This window comes from Microcebus murinus, chromosome 4, assembly GCF_040939455.1.
Source record: "Microcebus murinus isolate Inina chromosome 4, M.murinus_Inina_mat1.0, whole genome shotgun sequence".
Classification (NCBI taxonomy): Eukaryota; Metazoa; Chordata; class Mammalia; order Primates; family Cheirogaleidae; genus Microcebus; species Microcebus murinus.
In genome coordinates, this window is record NC_134107.1 from 2,962,859 (window position 1) to 2,978,199 (window position 15,341).

General features: G+C 65.4%; 1 protein-coding gene across 1 annotated transcript; it reads left to right on the forward strand.

The window, feature by feature from the left end:
• Nucleotides 1–6,336: 6,336 nt before the first annotated feature.
• On the forward strand, nt 6,337–15,092 carry CCDC124 (coiled-coil domain containing 124). Its single transcript, XM_012735691.2, has 5 exons — nt 6,337–6,386; nt 10,736–10,905; nt 13,072–13,261; nt 13,692–13,806; nt 14,621–15,092. The coding sequence occupies exons 2-5, from the start codon at nt 10,747–10,749 to the stop codon at nt 14,826–14,828; spliced, it is 672 nt and encodes a 223-aa protein (XP_012591145.1). The 5' UTR covers nt 6,337–6,386; nt 10,736–10,746; the 3' UTR covers nt 14,829–15,092.
• Nucleotides 15,093–15,341: the final 249 nt, after the last annotated feature.

The following is a 15,341-nucleotide window of genomic DNA, read 5'->3' on the forward strand; positions in this document are numbered from 1 at the left end:
CTCACGCACCTACCAGGGCTCCCCTTTCCCTGGGGAGGGCCATGCCCTGCCCGCCTGGCAGCAGAGCTCCCTGTACTGGGCTGAACCCCAAATCCGCGTCCACCCGGAACCACAGAGGGTGCGCTCAGCTCATTTCTCTCGGGGTAAGTATCCAGGCGCGAAATGGCTGGGCTTGTTCCTGGGCTTTCTACATTTGTGTATTTTTCCTTCGTTCATTCTTTTTTCCTTTGAGACCAGGTCTTGCTCTGTCGCCCAGGCTGGAGTGCACTGGCGTCATCACAGCTCACTGCAGCCTCCACCTCCTTTTTTTTTGAGACAGTGTCTCGCTCTGTCGCCTGGGCTAGAGTGCCCTGGCCTCAGCCTCCCGAGTAGCTGGGACCACAGGCATGCGCCACCACGCCCGGCTCATTTTTTACATATATTTTTAGTTGGCCAATTAATTTCTTTCTATTGTTAGTAGAGACGGGGTCTCGCTCTTGCTCAGGCTGGTCTTGAACTCCTGACCTTGAGCGATCCACCCGCCTCGGCCTCCCAGAGTGCCAGGATCACAGGCGTGAGCTGCCGCGCCCGGCCTAATAAGAACTTTTTAAAAAAGCTTAGGAAGTGTGGCCGGGCGCGGTGGCTCACGCCTGTGATCCCGGCACTCTGGGAGGCCGAGGCGGGCGGACTGCTCGAGGTCAGGAGTTCGAAACCATCCTGAGCGAGAGACCCCGTCTCTACTAAAAATAGAAGTTAATTGACCAACTAAAAATATATGTACAAAAAATTAGCCGGGCATGGTGGCGCATGCCTGTAGTCCCAGCTACTCGGGAGGCTGAGGCAGGAGGATCGCTTGAGCCCAGGAGTTTGAGGTTGCTGTGAGCTAGGCTGACGCCACGGCACTCACTCTAGCCTGGGCAACAAAGTGAGACTCTGTCTCAAAAAAAAAAAAAAAAGCTTAGGAAGTGTTTGCTGAATCTTATCCGATGTTTTTGCGGCCCGGCGACCTGACCATGCGGTGTTTTCCTCCTTTCATCTCCCCGTGGACTTCACGAAGCCGCTTTCCGAGGCTGGCCTTTCCCTGCCTCTTTGGAATGAGCCCTGCGTGCTGCCGGCAGGGCGTCTTTCAGAGCGCAGCTGTGCCCGACTTGCTAATATTTTAGTCGGCATTTTTGCAGGCACCAGGGCTCCTGACCCCTTCCCGGCATCTCGGCCCGCAGCTGAGCCGCCGGAGTCCTGGGGCCTTGGGGGAAACTCAGCGCTGGGGACCCTCGGCCAGCAGCTCCCAGCCCACCCGAACCCCGTCCTCGGAGGGGCAGCTGCCCGCCTCAGCAGCCTGGGCGGCACCACCCCCCGCCCCCCGCACCTCCTCACCCTCCGGGCCTCAGTCCTGGGACCGACCACTCCACGGGGCCACAGGCTTGCCTCCGTCTCCCCCGCTGACCTTGGCATCTGCAGCCCAGGCCCAGGGCCAGGCCCTGAATTCCTGCTGGCTCTGGTGCAGCAGGGGAGCTGTCAAGAAGCCAGGCCCTTGTAATCCCAGCACTCTGGCAGGCCGAGGCGGGCAGATCGCTCGAGGTCAGGAGTTTGAGACCAGCCTGAGCAAGATCGAGACCCTGTCTCTACTATAAATAGGAAGAAATTAATTGGCCAACTAATATATATAGAAAAAATGAGCCGGGCATGGTGGCGCATGCTTGTAGTCCCAGCTACTCGGGAGGCTGAGGCAGGAGGATCGCTTGAGCCCAGGAGTCTGAGGTTGCTGTGAGCGAGGCTGACGCCACGGCACTCACTCTAGCCTGGGCAACAAAGCGAGACTCTGTCTCAAAAAAAAAGGAGACACAGGGTCTCACTATGTTGTCCAGGCTGGCCTCAAGCGATCCTCCTGCCTCGGCCTCCCAGTGTGCTGCAATGACAGGTGTCAGCCACCAAGCCCGGCCAGGGTTCCAGTCTCGGCTTTGCTGCTTAGGTGCTGGGCGGGCCCCTCACGCCAAGCCTCCCCTCCCTGACCTGCAACAACGGGTGCGCGGGAGGAGGAAGCGGACGGTTCCGAGCCGGGAGAGGCCCCGCAGCGGGCGAGGCCCGTATCTGATGTGGGGGAAGCGGTGCCCGCCTGCGGCTGTCGGTCGAAGGGGAGACACGCCCAAGGCCAACGGGGGCCCCGAGGAGAGGGGCCGGCCCTGGGAAGCAGACAGAGGCTGTGTGACCTCGACCGGTTTGGTCACCACCTCACGCCCAGTCCCTGCCCCTGCCACCCTGGCCCCGTCACCTCCCACGACAGCTCAGGGTGTTTGTTGAATTCGGTCATTGCTCAAACATTTGCTTTGGGGACCAGACGCCTGCAGATGCCCCCTGGCCTCTAAGGAGGCCGGAGCTGGGGGCCGGGGCGGAGGAGGACAGAGGGGAGAGGCTGGACCTGGCGGCTCGCCTCCGCGCCCGAGACTCCGGGCAGGGGCGCGGGGGTGGGGAAGGTGGCCTGTCCCGCGGTGTGTGGGGTCACACACACCGGAGAACCTCCAGCCTTTCCCGTGGAAACAAGTGAAGTGAGGCCGGGCCCGGAGGCTCACGCCTGTCATCCCAGCACTCAGGGAGGCCGAGACGGGAGGATCGGTCTAGGTCAGGAGTTCGAATCCAGCCTGAGCAAGAGCGAGACCCCGTCTCTACTAAAAATAGAAAGAAATTAATTGGCCAACTAATATATATAGAAAAAATGAGCCGGGCGTGGTGGCGCATGCCTGTAGTCCCAGCTACTCGGGAGGCTGAGGCAGGAGGATCGCTTGAGCCCAGGAGTCTGAGGTTGCTGTGAGCGAGGCTGACGCCACGGCACTCACTCTAGCCGGGCGACAGAGTGAGACTCTGTCTCAAGAAAAAAAGGAAAAAAAAAGAAAAGTGGCACGAGGCTTTGGATCGGATGCAAGTAGCAAGTAGGGACACTTCCTGTAAGCGTTTAAGATTTTCCCCCCGCTAGGAGGCAGGGAAGTGAACGGCAGCCACGCGGGGTCAGTGAGATCAAGGAGTTGCTCCCGCCAGCCGGAAGGTGGAGAGGTCTGGCCATTCTTGTGCTTTGGACAGTGCCCTGTTTGCACCTGTGGTCAGGACATGAGTGCGGAGGGCTGTCGCTTTCGCCTCGCCCCCTCCTGGTCGAGAGGCCTCTGTGATGCTGCCGGCCGGGAAACCCTCTGTGCTCAGCCGGAGAACTCCCAGGCTTCGCTGTGAGCGCCAGGCCAACTCCCAGCTCGCAGAGATCGGTTGCTTTTTGTTGTTGTTGTTGTTCTTTGAGACTGGCAGGGTCTCACTCTCGCCCAAGCTGGAGTGCCGTGGCCCGACCATGGCTCACCGTAGCCTCGAATTCCTGGGCTCAAGCCAGCCTCCTGCCTCAGCCTCCCAGGTAGCTGGGACTACGGGCTGGCACGTGCCACCACACCCAGCTGATCCATTTCTTGTAGAGATGGGGTCTTGCTATGTTGCCCAGGCTGGTCTCAAACTCCTGACCTCAAGGGATCCTCAGCCTCCCAAAGTGCTGCTAGGAATACGGGCGGGAACCACCGCGAGTCAGGCCTGCTTTTTTCTCACTTTACACTCACACCCACACATACGCCCTTCCCCCTGCCCAGCACAGCCTTGCCTGCCTCTCTTTACCCAGCTGTCTCCAAGCTTTAGAACGCTGCTTAAATGCCACCTCCTCCGAGAAGCCCTATTCAATCGGCCAGGAGGGTTACTGCGCCTCCGTGACCCGGTTTCCAGCCTGGGCACGTTTCTTTTGGCCGTGGCTACGACCGCAATCTTTCGTCGTGTGCATTTCTGACTCTGGGCCCGGAGACCCGGAGCCTGGACGCAGGGCGGGCTCTGGCCGCTCACCTGAGCACGCGCACCTGCGGGCGAGGGACCCGGCGGAGGCGGCAGCCAGAGCCCCACGTGCGGGGCGGCGGGGGCGCCGGGCAGGCGGCGGCAGTCACCTTGCAGAGGCCTCGGCTCGTTCCAGAACAGCGCGCTTGACTTGCCACCCTAAGTTATGTCAACATGAGGTAAGCGGCTGCCCTGTCACATCTGGGAAGGCGTGAGGAGTCCGGCTCCGCATGGGTGGAAGGCAACAAGGTGTTGTCGCCTTCGCCGAGGCCCCACCCTGGGGCCGCCGGCGACGCCTGCTCACCTCCAGCTCCACAGCCGCGGAGGCCAGACACAAACAGCCGACGCCCACGGGCCCAGCGGATGCGGGGAAGGAAATGGAGAAAAAACCAGGGCTGGAGACGCTGCGGCAATTTCACCTGGGGACGTGGTGCGGGGACGGTGGGGGCTAGGGGTGTCGGGGAGGGTCTCTTTCTTTTTTGAGACAGAGTCTCGCTCTGTCGCCCGGGCTAGAGTGAGTGCCGTGGCGTCAGCCTCGCTCACAGCAACCTCAGACTCCTGGGCTCAAGCGATCCTCCTGCCTCAGCCTCCCGAGTACCTGGGACTACAGGTGTGTGCCACCATGCCCGGCTAATTTTTTCTATATATTTTTATTTTACTTTATGTTTTTTGAGACAGAGTCTCGCTCTGTTGCCTGGGCTAGAGTGAGTGCCGTGGTGTCAGCCTAGCTCACAGCAACCTCAAACTCCTGGGCTCAAGCGATCCTCCTGCCTCAGCCTCCTGAGTAGCTGGGACTACAGGCATGCACCACCATGCCCGGCTGATTTTTTCTATATATGTTAGTTGGCCAATTAATTTCCTTCTATTTATGGTAGAGACGGGGTCTCACTCTTGCTCAGGCTGGTCTCGAACTCCTGACCTCAAGGGATCCTCCTGCCTCGGCGTCCCAGAGTGCTGGGATGACAGGCGTGAGCCTCCGCGCCCGGCTGGGGAGGGTCTCTTTGAGGAAGGCGTATTTGGGGCCGAGGCCTGGAGGCAGGCGGGGATCGGGCCACGGGGAAAGAGGACATTTCCCGGGTGGACTCCCCGAGGCAGGACCGCCGCTAGCCGCTGGCAGGGCCAGGCTCTGCTTGAGGAGCCGACGGGGGAGAGGAAGGAGACCCGCCGGCCAGGGCAGCCTCGGGGCACCGGCTGGCTCAGGTCCCAGCACTGTCGCCTTTCGGAGACCGGCCTCGGTGCTGGCCCCCGAGTCCCGCCTCAACCGCCCCCAGATGGCTTCGCTGATGCTCCCCCCACAGCCAGGCTGGTGCGACCGTCCTCGGGCCTCCGAGACTGTCCTCAGGTCCCCGCTGCTGCCCTTCGTGTAGACCAGGGCGCAGGAAACGTGGGAGAGCCGGAGCTGCAGGCCTCGAAGGCGCCCGGAACCCAACTGCCGAGTAAAATAATAAACAACATTACAAAGGGAAAGACTCCAATGAGACAAGGACAAGAGGCCATCAAGACTGACTCCGGCCGGGCGCGGCGGCTCACACCTGTAACCCTAGCACTCTGGGAGGCCAAGGCGGGAGGATCGCTCGAGGTCAGGAGTTCGAGACCAGCCTGAGCAAGAGCGAGACCCCGTCTCTACTGTAAATAGAAAGAAATTAACTGGCCAACTAATATATATAGAAAAAATTAGCCGGGCATGGTGGCGCATGCCTGTAGTCCCAGCTACTCGGGAGGAGGCCGAGGCAGGAGGATCGCTGGAGCCCAGGAGTCTGAGGTTGCTGTGAGCGAGGCTGACGCCACGGCACTCACTCTAGCCTGGGCAACAGAGCGAGACCCTGTCTCAAAAAAAAAAAAACAAAAACAAAAAACCCAACAAACAACATTGCACGAGGCGGGGAGGGGGCTCAGCCACCCAGGGTGAGGGACTGGCAGGAGCAAGGACATTTGAGCCCACTCGCGGTCACGTGGCGGCCCAGTTCAACTCCCGGTCTCTCTGTGCCTCAGTTTCCCCAGCTGGACAGCGTGAAGTGTCATTTCTCCGCTCCCTCCTCTCCCCTGCCCCGCCCCAGCGTCCCAGGTGGGACGCAGAGGCCCCGCGCTGCGGAGGCGAGTTCAAAGAGTGACGGCGGCGAAGACCTGCAGACACGCCGCCTCCTCCTCCCCGGGGCGCAGCCGGTCCACGTCCGCGCACGGACCACGGGCGCGCCCTGGCGGCCGGCCGGCCGGCGCCCGCCTGACGCCGCGCCGCTCGTGAAGTCGCCGCCGCCATCTTTCATCCGGGCGGCGGCCATCTTTGTAAAGGAGACGTTCCGGACTTCGGCTTCCACCTGCCCCCTCCGGCTTCGTCAATGTATAGAGTGAGCGCAGCGGGTGAGGGTTTACGAAGTACCCGCTCTCTGAAGCCACAAAGAAATGGCTGATGGACTCAGCGCGGGGTGAAGCCCGCCGGCACTTCCTTTACCAACATGGCGACGGCGCTGACACGCCCGGAGCGCGCGCCGCCAGGGGAGTCGGCGCGCAGGCCCCGCGGTGACGTCACGGAGGCGCGACCGGGCCGGCGCTGGGGGAAGGAGGTAGGAGCGGCTGCGGCGCGGGCGGAGCCGGTGTTGGGGGGCGGGCGGCCCGGCGGGGGGTGCCCGGCCGGGGCCCCTGCCGTGGGAGGTGGGGTGCTGGGAAACGGGGGCACTTCCGGCGTCGAGTCCCGGCGGCTCCCGGGGTGGGGGCCGTGCCCCGCTCCCGAGCAGACGGCCGAAGCCCGGAGAGGAGCAGCCTCTTGTCCGAGGCCGCCCGGCCCGGCCCTGCCCCGCGGCGGCTTCCGGCCCCGAGGGTGCCGGGTGGGGTGCGGGCGCCCCGGCCGCTCGCGGGAGAGCCGGGGCTCGGGGAGCCCCGCAGGGACAGCCCGGAGGGCTTCGTGGAGGAGGCGGCGTTGCGCTTCGCCCTCTGTTCCCTCGCGTCCTCACCCGCTCAGTCACGCGCGACTTGATGCCCTTCTCCGCGCACCCCGAGCGCCCCGGGGACCCCGCCTGGGCTCCCAGCTCCTGCCGCCCCTGGCAGACCCCTCGGGGGGTTCTGGTTCCGTGTGACCCGCGGGCTGGGCGTCCCGGCCCGGCGCCCTGCAGCCTGCCCACCGCCCCGGATGCACTTGGCGCCTCGTCCTGGCCTGCCTCCTGCAGGCCTTGCCGTAGGTGTCTCCTCCAGGCACCTGTGTGACCCCGGCCGGGTCACAAGCACCCCCCCACACACACCCCTGGGGCTTCCCCGGCGCCCCGCGTGTCCCCGGCACCGCTCTGGTGGCGATTTGTGACCCTCGCTGCTTGTGTGGCTTCCTGCTAGCCTGGGGGTCCCGGGCAGGCGCCAAGCTCACGGGCCCCCCACCCCCTTCCCCGGCCTCCCACGGCCTCCCACTCCTGCTAGGTGAGATGCAAGCGTGTTGGTTAAGTGACGCCACGTGTGCTCGAGCGTTTGCCACCCGGAGAAGAAAGCGTGTCCCTGTCAGCTAGCCGGGGCTGCCGTGGCTACACACCGCAGACTAGCGGGGTTCACAGCAGGCATTTCTTCTCTGACGGTTCCGGAGGTTGGGAAAGCCAATTCGAGGTGCTGGTTGAGGCCGGGTGCATGGTGGCTCACGCCTGTCATCCCGGCACTCTGGGAGGCCGGGGCAGGAGGATCGCTCCAGGTCAGGAGTTCGAGACCAGCCTGAGCAAGAGCGAGACCCCGTCTCTACTATAAATAGAAAGGAATTAATTGGCCAACTAATATATAGAGAAAAAATGAGCCGGGCATGGTGGCACACGCCTGCAGTCCCAGCTACTCGGGAGGCTGAGGCAGGAGGATCGCTTGAGCCCAGGAGTCTGAGGTTGCTGTGAGCGAGGCTGACGCCACGGCACTCACTCTAGCCTGGGCGACAGAGTGAAAAAAAAAAACAAAACAAAAAAGTGCTGGTTGATTCCGGGGTCTGGTGAGGGCTCTCTTCCTGCCTTGGGGACTGCCACCTTCTCACTCCCAACCTGATGGGGAAGACAAGACTTTTTTTCTTAAATAATCATATAAATGAACATAAAATAACAACCCAGACAAGTGCCTCAAAGAGAAGTGTGTGGCCTGAGACCGTGCGCGTGTGTAGGGGGGCAGGGAGGTGGTCAGGGAAGGCTTCCTGGAGGTGGTGGCTCCTGAGCTGGGCCCTGACGTCCAAGTAGGAGTTCAGGAGGTAAAAAGAGGAGCAGAGAGTATCCAGGTGCAGGAGAGCGTGGCACGAGCAAAGGCCCTGGGGTGGAAACCTGCTGGGCAGGTTTGAAGAATGGCAAGGAGGCAGGTGTGGCTGCCGCTGACTGGGGAAGGAGGGGAGGGCGGGGAGGGCAGCAGGGACGAGTTTCGTCGGGGACAGCCTCGGCCTCCTCGTCTGCTACCCGGACGGACAGTGACCCTCGTTCCTGGGGACGAAAGGAAGCACCTGTCCCGTGTGCGGCCAGGGGGCGACGTGGTCGAGGACGTGGGGTCGCACCGCGCCAGCCAGCGTTCCGGCCACTCTCCCTGCCCGCTGCGCCCTGGCCTTTCTTCCCGTGCCCGGCTCCCACCCCCGGCCCCTTGCCAGCCACGCGACAGTGGCCGGGAGCTCTGGAAGGCGTCGGAGCCGGGTCAGCCCTGCCTGTGTCCCTGCCCCTGGGTCACCGCCCGCCTTGTGCCCAGAACCCCCCTGCCCCCGCTCTCTGCGGCCCCTTCTTCAGGTCTCGGCTCTGCGGCCACCTACGGGGGGCTGTGAGAATGCACTGAGGCGCTGTTTGCCACTCACTTGGCACAACATTTTTATTTTTGAGACAGAGTCTCGCTCTGTCGCCCAGGCTAGAGTGAGTGCCGTGGCGTCAGCCTCGCTCACAGCAACCTCCAACTCCCATGTTTGACCGATCCTCCTGCCTCAGCCTCCCTCCCCAGTAGCTGGGACTATGGGCGTGCGCCACCATGCCCGGCTCATTTTTTCTATGTATGTTAGTCGGCCAATTAATTTCTTTGTATTTATAGTAGAGACGGGGTCTCGCTCTTGCTCAGGCTGGTTTGGAACTCCTGACCTCGATCGATCCTCCCGCCTCGGCCTCCCAGAGTGCTGGGATGACAGGCGTGAGCTGCCGCGCCCAGCCAACTTTGTACAACTTTTTGCAAGCCAGAGCCGATAGGGTTTCCGGCCGCTGGGCCCAGAGATGGGACCCCCCCCCCACAAGTCTCACCGCTGGAAGATCGGGGCGGGGCGGGGGCTTGCCTGGTGGTAAGGAAGGCCCCCACACACATTCCCCTGCATTCTTGGGTTCCAGACCTGTGTCTCCGAGGTTCAGCAAGGGTCTGAGCCCCGAGACCTTTGGCGGTGGGCGGGGTGGCAGAGAATGATCCGGAAGAGAGGAGCATCAGCCCATTTCCCAGACGAGGAAAACTGAGGCCCCAGAATGCCGTAGGCAGGTGCCCTGGGCCGTGGGGCGCCGGCGTCCGGGGCTGGCACTGTGGGTGGCGTGCTCTCAACGTCTCGGCCGCATGGCCTTCCCTCCCGGCCCTGAAAAGTGGGTTTGGAGGCGAGACGCCTGGCCGTGCGACCCTGCCGGACACCTCATCTCCCCTGCCTCAGCGTGGGAATAATGGCCGACCCCATGGGTGAGGCTTCGAGGGCCGTCAGTTGGGCCTGTTCTCGCTGGGCGCTTTGCCCAGGCCCAGACGCGGACGGGCGCAGGAGGGGCGGGCGACCCCTGCCACTCGGTGCCACCTGCGCCCCGCAAGGCGGCTTCAGGACTGGGCAGCGCCTCCCTGCTGTGCGGGCCCGGCCCGCGGGGCAGCCTGCGGCGGGGGCGGGCGTGGGGCGGCTGGCTCTCACTTCTGGGGGACTCGGGACGGGTGTCGGGGTGACAGGGCGGGAGGGGCCACTGACGGCCTCGCGGCGCCCACAGCAGTGACTCGTGAGAGGCGGGAGCAGAAGCGAGCCCGGGGTAGGTCCAGGGGCCGGGGGACAGGCACAGCGGGGCCCGGGCGGGGGGTGGGCGTCACCCAGTGGTGCGGGGGCGTGGGGCCTTGCCGCCACCCGGCGGGCCTGGGAAACCACGGCCCAGCGAGAGGAGCCCGACCAGAAGGCCACGTGGTGAGTGACCCCACCGGTAGGACGGCCGCGTCTGGCACAGTCACGCAGCAGAGACAGGAAGCGGATGGGGCTGCCAGGCGCGGGGGCCGGAGCCACTGCTGACGGGGACGGGTCCTCTCGGGCCTGAGCAACTCGGCCTGGAGCCGGACACCGGCCCGGCACCGCTCAAGGCTTCATTTTACATCATGCGAATTTCTTTTTTCCTTTTTTTTGAGACAGAGTCTCACTCTGTCGCCCGGGCTGGAGTGCCGTGGCGTCAGCCTCGCTCACAGCAACCTCAGACTCCTGGGCTCAAGCGATCCTCCTGCCTCAGCCTCCCGGGTAGCTGGGACCACAGGGATGCGCCACCACGCCCGGCTAGTTCTAGTTTTTCTTTTTTTTTTTTTTTAACACAGAGTCTCACTCTGTTGCCCAGGCTAGAGTGAGTGCCGTGGCGTCAGCCTCGCTCACAGCAACCTCCAACTCCTGGACTCAAGCGATCCTCCTGCCTCAGCCTCCCGAGTAGCTGGGACTACAGGCATGTGCCACCATGCTGGGCTCATTTTTTGTATATATATGTTCAGTTGGCCAATTAATTTCTTTCTATTTATAGTACAGACGGGGTCTCGCTCTTGCTCAGGCTGGTCTCGAACTCCTGACCTCGAGCGATCCTCCCTCCTCGGCCTCCCAGAGTGCTGGGATCACAGGCGTGAGCCGCCGCACCCTGCCAAGGCCCTCGTTTAACACTGGGAAGGTCCCTGCGTCCCCGCCCCGGGGGGTCCTGGCTGCCCCACGGGCCCCTACTGCCCGGTCCCCGTCCTCCCCCCGCAGCCTGCTGAGGGATGCCCAAGAAGTTCCAGGGCGAGAACACCAAGTCGGCGGCGGCCCGGGCGCGGAGGGCGGAGGCCAAGGCGGCGGCTGATGCCAGGAAGCAGAAGGAGCTGGAGGATGCCTACTGGAAGGACGACGACAAACACGTCATGAGGAAGGAGCAGCGCAAGGTGGGTGTGCCCGGCCCGCATGCAAGGCCAGGGCGCCTGGGAGCTCTGGCGTGCAGGGCCAGAGACACTGGAGGCGGAGGCCAGGAAGCGGCTTGTGCAAAGGCCCTGGGGCGGCCAGGGTTGGGCTAGACAGGTCGTCCTTGCCCCGAAGCAGCTCTGCCCCCGGGGGACACCTGGCGATGTCCGGGGACAGGTGTGGCTGCTGCAACTTGGTGCAGGGGGTGGGGGGCGGCATCGCTGGCACCCGGCGGCTCCACGGCCTGCAGGGCACCGGGCGGTCCCCAGGGCAGAGAGCCCAGGGACCCGCTGCTCAGGGGCTGCTCGGGCTGTCCGAGTCGCAGGCCAGGTGGGGCTCGGCGCAGTAGGTGGCGCCAGTGAGCCGCCCCAGCCGCAGCGCCTGCCGCCCTGGGCAGGTGAGATGCTCCGGGCAGGTGAGACCCTCCGTGCCAGCCGTCCGAGTGAGCGTCCCCGTCTCCGCGCAGGGCTGGAGCCTGCCTGGTGTGAGGGGCGTGGGACGTCACTGGTCCCCTCCCTGTGCCCCTGCGTCACCCCGCTGCTCTGAATCCACAGAGACCTTTAAATGCTTTTGCTTTTTTTTTTTTTTTTTTTTTTTTTGAGACAGAGTCTCGCTCTTTCGCCCAGGCTAGAGTGAGTGCCATGGCGTCAGCCTCGCTCACAGCAACCTCAAACTCCGGGACTCAGTGATCCTCCTGCCTCAGCCTCCCGAGTAGCTGGGACTACAGGCACGCACCACCATGCCCGGCTAATTTTTTGTATATATATTTTTAGTTGGTCAATTAATTTCTTTCTATTTTTGGTAGAGACGGGGTCTCGCTCAGGCTGGTTTCGAACTCCTGACCTTGAGCGATCTGCCCGCCTCGTCCAGTGACTTTTTGCAAGACAGTTCAGAGGGACGCCAGGCAGAAATGCCCACGGCCCCTCCCCAAGCCCTGACGCTGAGAGCCACGCGCCCCGTGTCCATCCAGGGCCACGGGGCCTTCCGGAAGCCGTCCATTCCCCCGGCACGCTTTCGCCTGGCACCTGCGGGGGCGCCGGGCGCTGGCCGGGCTGGGGCCTCGGGGCAACAGGACTCGGGCCCGATAGGTGCCCGCCCTCCCCGGGCTCCTTCTCTGGCACTGTCAAAATAGGGCCTCTGCCTTGGGACCGATAAGTTATCAGGAGGCTGGGAAAGGGGGGTGTTCGCAGCTCGGGACAGAGCCCCTCGGGGCAGGGGCAGGTGGGAACGGGGAGCTCAGGAGGAGTTGGATTTGGGGGGGGGAGGGGGAGGCCAGCGGGGGCGCCCCAGGCAGAGAGGAACAGCCAGTGCAAAGGCCCTGAGGCAGGGCTGTGTTGCATGCAGATGGGTGCAGAGAGTGCACGGGCCTCGCACGGGGCTGGGAGCCTTCAGGGGACATTGCCTCTGACTCAGGGGGAAACTGAGGCCCAGAGGTGCCCCGCACAGCAGGGGGAGCCCCAAGGGGGCACTGAGACACCCTTGACTTTAACCGCCCCCTCCGCTTTCCTGTCCTGCAGGTGGGTGTGGGGGGTCAGAGGCCCAGGGCGTGTCCTCGGGGGCATGCCAGCCCCCCTTCTGGAACTTAGTTGCACCAAGCCTGTCTGGAGGTGGTAGTGTCCCTGGGGAGCTCCCCCGCGTGGGAGGCAGACGGCAGAGTTCGGGAGGTGCTCAAGGGGCGGGGCCCTCTGGGGGCGCTGGGCAGGAGGCAGGGAACTTGTGAGCCCGTGGCAGCCTTGCCCTGCCCCCTGGGGTAGGTGGAGGGCGGTGGCAAAAGGCAAGTCCCCCGTAGGCCACATGTCCCCTAAGCCAACCAAGTGGTTCCTGCCCCAGGGCCTTTGCACCGCCTGTGAAGGCCTCTCCTGTCCCCCAGCAGTGCCCCTGGCCTGCCCCTCCTCTGGCCCAGGGGCACCCCTTCCTCAAGAGCCACCGCCTGCCCTGGGCAAGGGTCCTCCGTCGTCCCCGTGCTCATGTAGGAGGGGAGGCCCAGCGGCAGGACCTGGACCGCGTTCCCCCTGGCTGTGCCCCCTGCCCCCAGCACAGGGTCTAGCGCACAGCAGGGCCCCGGCCCGCGCAGGCTCAGGTGAAGCCAGACCCCATGCCGGCGGGGGCGCGCGGGGTCCTGGGCCTGACTGCCCGTCCCGTCCCTGCAGGAGGAGAAGGAGAAGAGGCGCCTGGACCAGCTGGAGCGCAAGAAGGAGACGCAGCGCCTGCTGGAGGAGGAAGACTCCAAGCTCAAGGGAGGCAAGGCCCCCCGGGTGGCCGCTCCCAGCAAGGTCACCCGCGCCCAGATTGAGGACACGCTGCGCCGCGACCACCAGCACAGGGAGACCCCCGACCCAGGTGGGGCCCCCTCTCCGGAGTTGCGTTGCGCTTCTGGGCCCTGCAGGGACCGGCCGAGGCCCACAGCCCCGCCTGGCCCCGGAGAAGCCGCCTGGCCGTGCGCGGTGACAGGCTAGGCGGGTGGGCCGCGGCCGTCCTGGCGGCTGGTTCCGAGCAGGGACGACGCCCCGGCTCGCGCTCCCGGGCACTGGTGCGGCCCAGGGCTGAGGACACACAGCGCCCGCGGGGCGCCTCCGCGCTGGGCTGCCGGGGAGGGCGCGGGGAGGGCGCGGGGCGGGCGCGGGGCGGGCGGGCCGGCCGGTGGGTCCCGGAGGGCTTCCCAGTAAGTGAGTTTCCGTTCCTCCCGCTGCCGCGCCGTCTCTCGTCCCTCCGGAACTCCGCGTCTCCGCTCATCTTCCCGCCGCTGTGCGTGTCCGCCGCCACCCGCCAGCCGAGAAAGCCAGGAGCCACCTGGAGGTGCCGCTGGAGGAGAACGTGAACCGCCGCGTGCTGGAGGAGGGCAGCGTGGAGGCGCGCACCGTCGAGGACGCCATCGCCGTGCTCAGGTCGCGGGGCGGGCCCTGGGGGCGGGGCTGAGTCCCCAGGGGCGGGTCCGGGTGTTCTGGGGCGGAGCTGAGTCCTCAGGGGCGGGGCCGAGTCCTCAGGGGTGGGGCTGGGTCCTCAGGGGGCGGGGCTGAGTCCTCAGGGGGCGGAGCCTAGCCCTCAGGGATGGAGCTGAGTCCTCAGGGGTGGGGCCAGGTCCTCTGGGGCGGGGCCTAGCCCTCAGGGGTGGAGCTGAGTCCTCAGGGGCGGGGCCAGGTCCTCTGGGGCGGGGCTGAGCCCTCAGGGGCGGGGCCGGGTCCTCGGGGGCGGGGCTGAGTGCTCAGGGGCGGGGCCAGGTCCTCTGGGATGGGGCTGAGTCCTCAGGGGCGGGGCTGAGTCCTCGGGGGCGGGGCCTAGCCCTCAGGGGTAGAGCTGAGTCCTCAGGGGCGGGGCCAGGTCCTCTGGGGCGGGGCTGAGTCCTCAGGGGGCGGGGCTGAGTCCTCAGGGGCGGGGCCAGGTCCTCTGGGATGGGGCTGAGTCCTCAGGGGGCGGGGCCTAGCCCTCAGGGGTGGAGCTGAGTCCTCAGGGGCGGGGCCAGGTCCTCTGGGGCGGGGCAGAGCCCTCAGGGGTGGAGCTGAGTCCTCAGGGGCGGGGCCAGGTCCTCTGGGATGGGGCTGAGTCCTCAGGGGGCGGGGCCTAGCCCTCAGGGGTGGAGCTGAGTCCTCAGGGGCGGGGCCAGGTCCTCTGGGGCGGGGCTGAGCCCTCAGGGGCGGGGCCGGGCCCTCGGGGGCGGGGCTGAGTCCCGCACTGAGCGCTGACGCGGCCGTCCACCCCCAGTGTGGCGGAGGAGGCTGCAGACCGGCACCCGGAGCGGCGCATGCGGGCGGCCTTCACCGCCTTCGAGGAGGCCCAGCTGCCGCGGCTCAAGCAGGAGAACCCCAACATGCGGCTGTCGCAGCTGAAGCAGCTGCTCAAGAAGGAGTGGCTGCGCTCTCCCGACAACCCCATGAACCAGCGGACCGTGCCCTTCAATGCCCCCAAGTGAGCCCGGGACTGGGGGAGCCATCCACGGGCAGTCCGGTCGCTACTCCGCTCGCCCCCGCGCCGGGTCCGCTCCGAGGAGCACGGAGAGGTCCGGGGGCCCAGGCTCTTGCCCCCGCTTGTCCTCAGGGCTACGCGCCGTCACCAGCCACCCCTCCTCGCGCGGGGGGTCCCCGCTCTGAGTGACACCCCTGTTCCACCACCCCCACCCCAGCGCGTGCGTGTAGAGCCCCGGGGCTGAGCACCCAATAAAGGCGGTCGGCAAGGCTGCGGTGAGGCCCAGCGTGCGCGCAAAGCCTGGGTGCGCGGGTGGGGACAGGCGGGCCAGAGGGAGGGCACCGTTGCGCCACTTACGTCTTTGGGCACCTGCTGGGAACCACACTAAGACCACAGCTGCGACCGACAAGGGCCCCCACCGGTGCTCCTGCCAGCGCCCTGTTCTTGGTCGTGCCACTTGCCGGTGACCGCTCAGAGGTGGAGGTGCTCACGGCTGCACTTAAGAGGCAGAGCCGGAGAA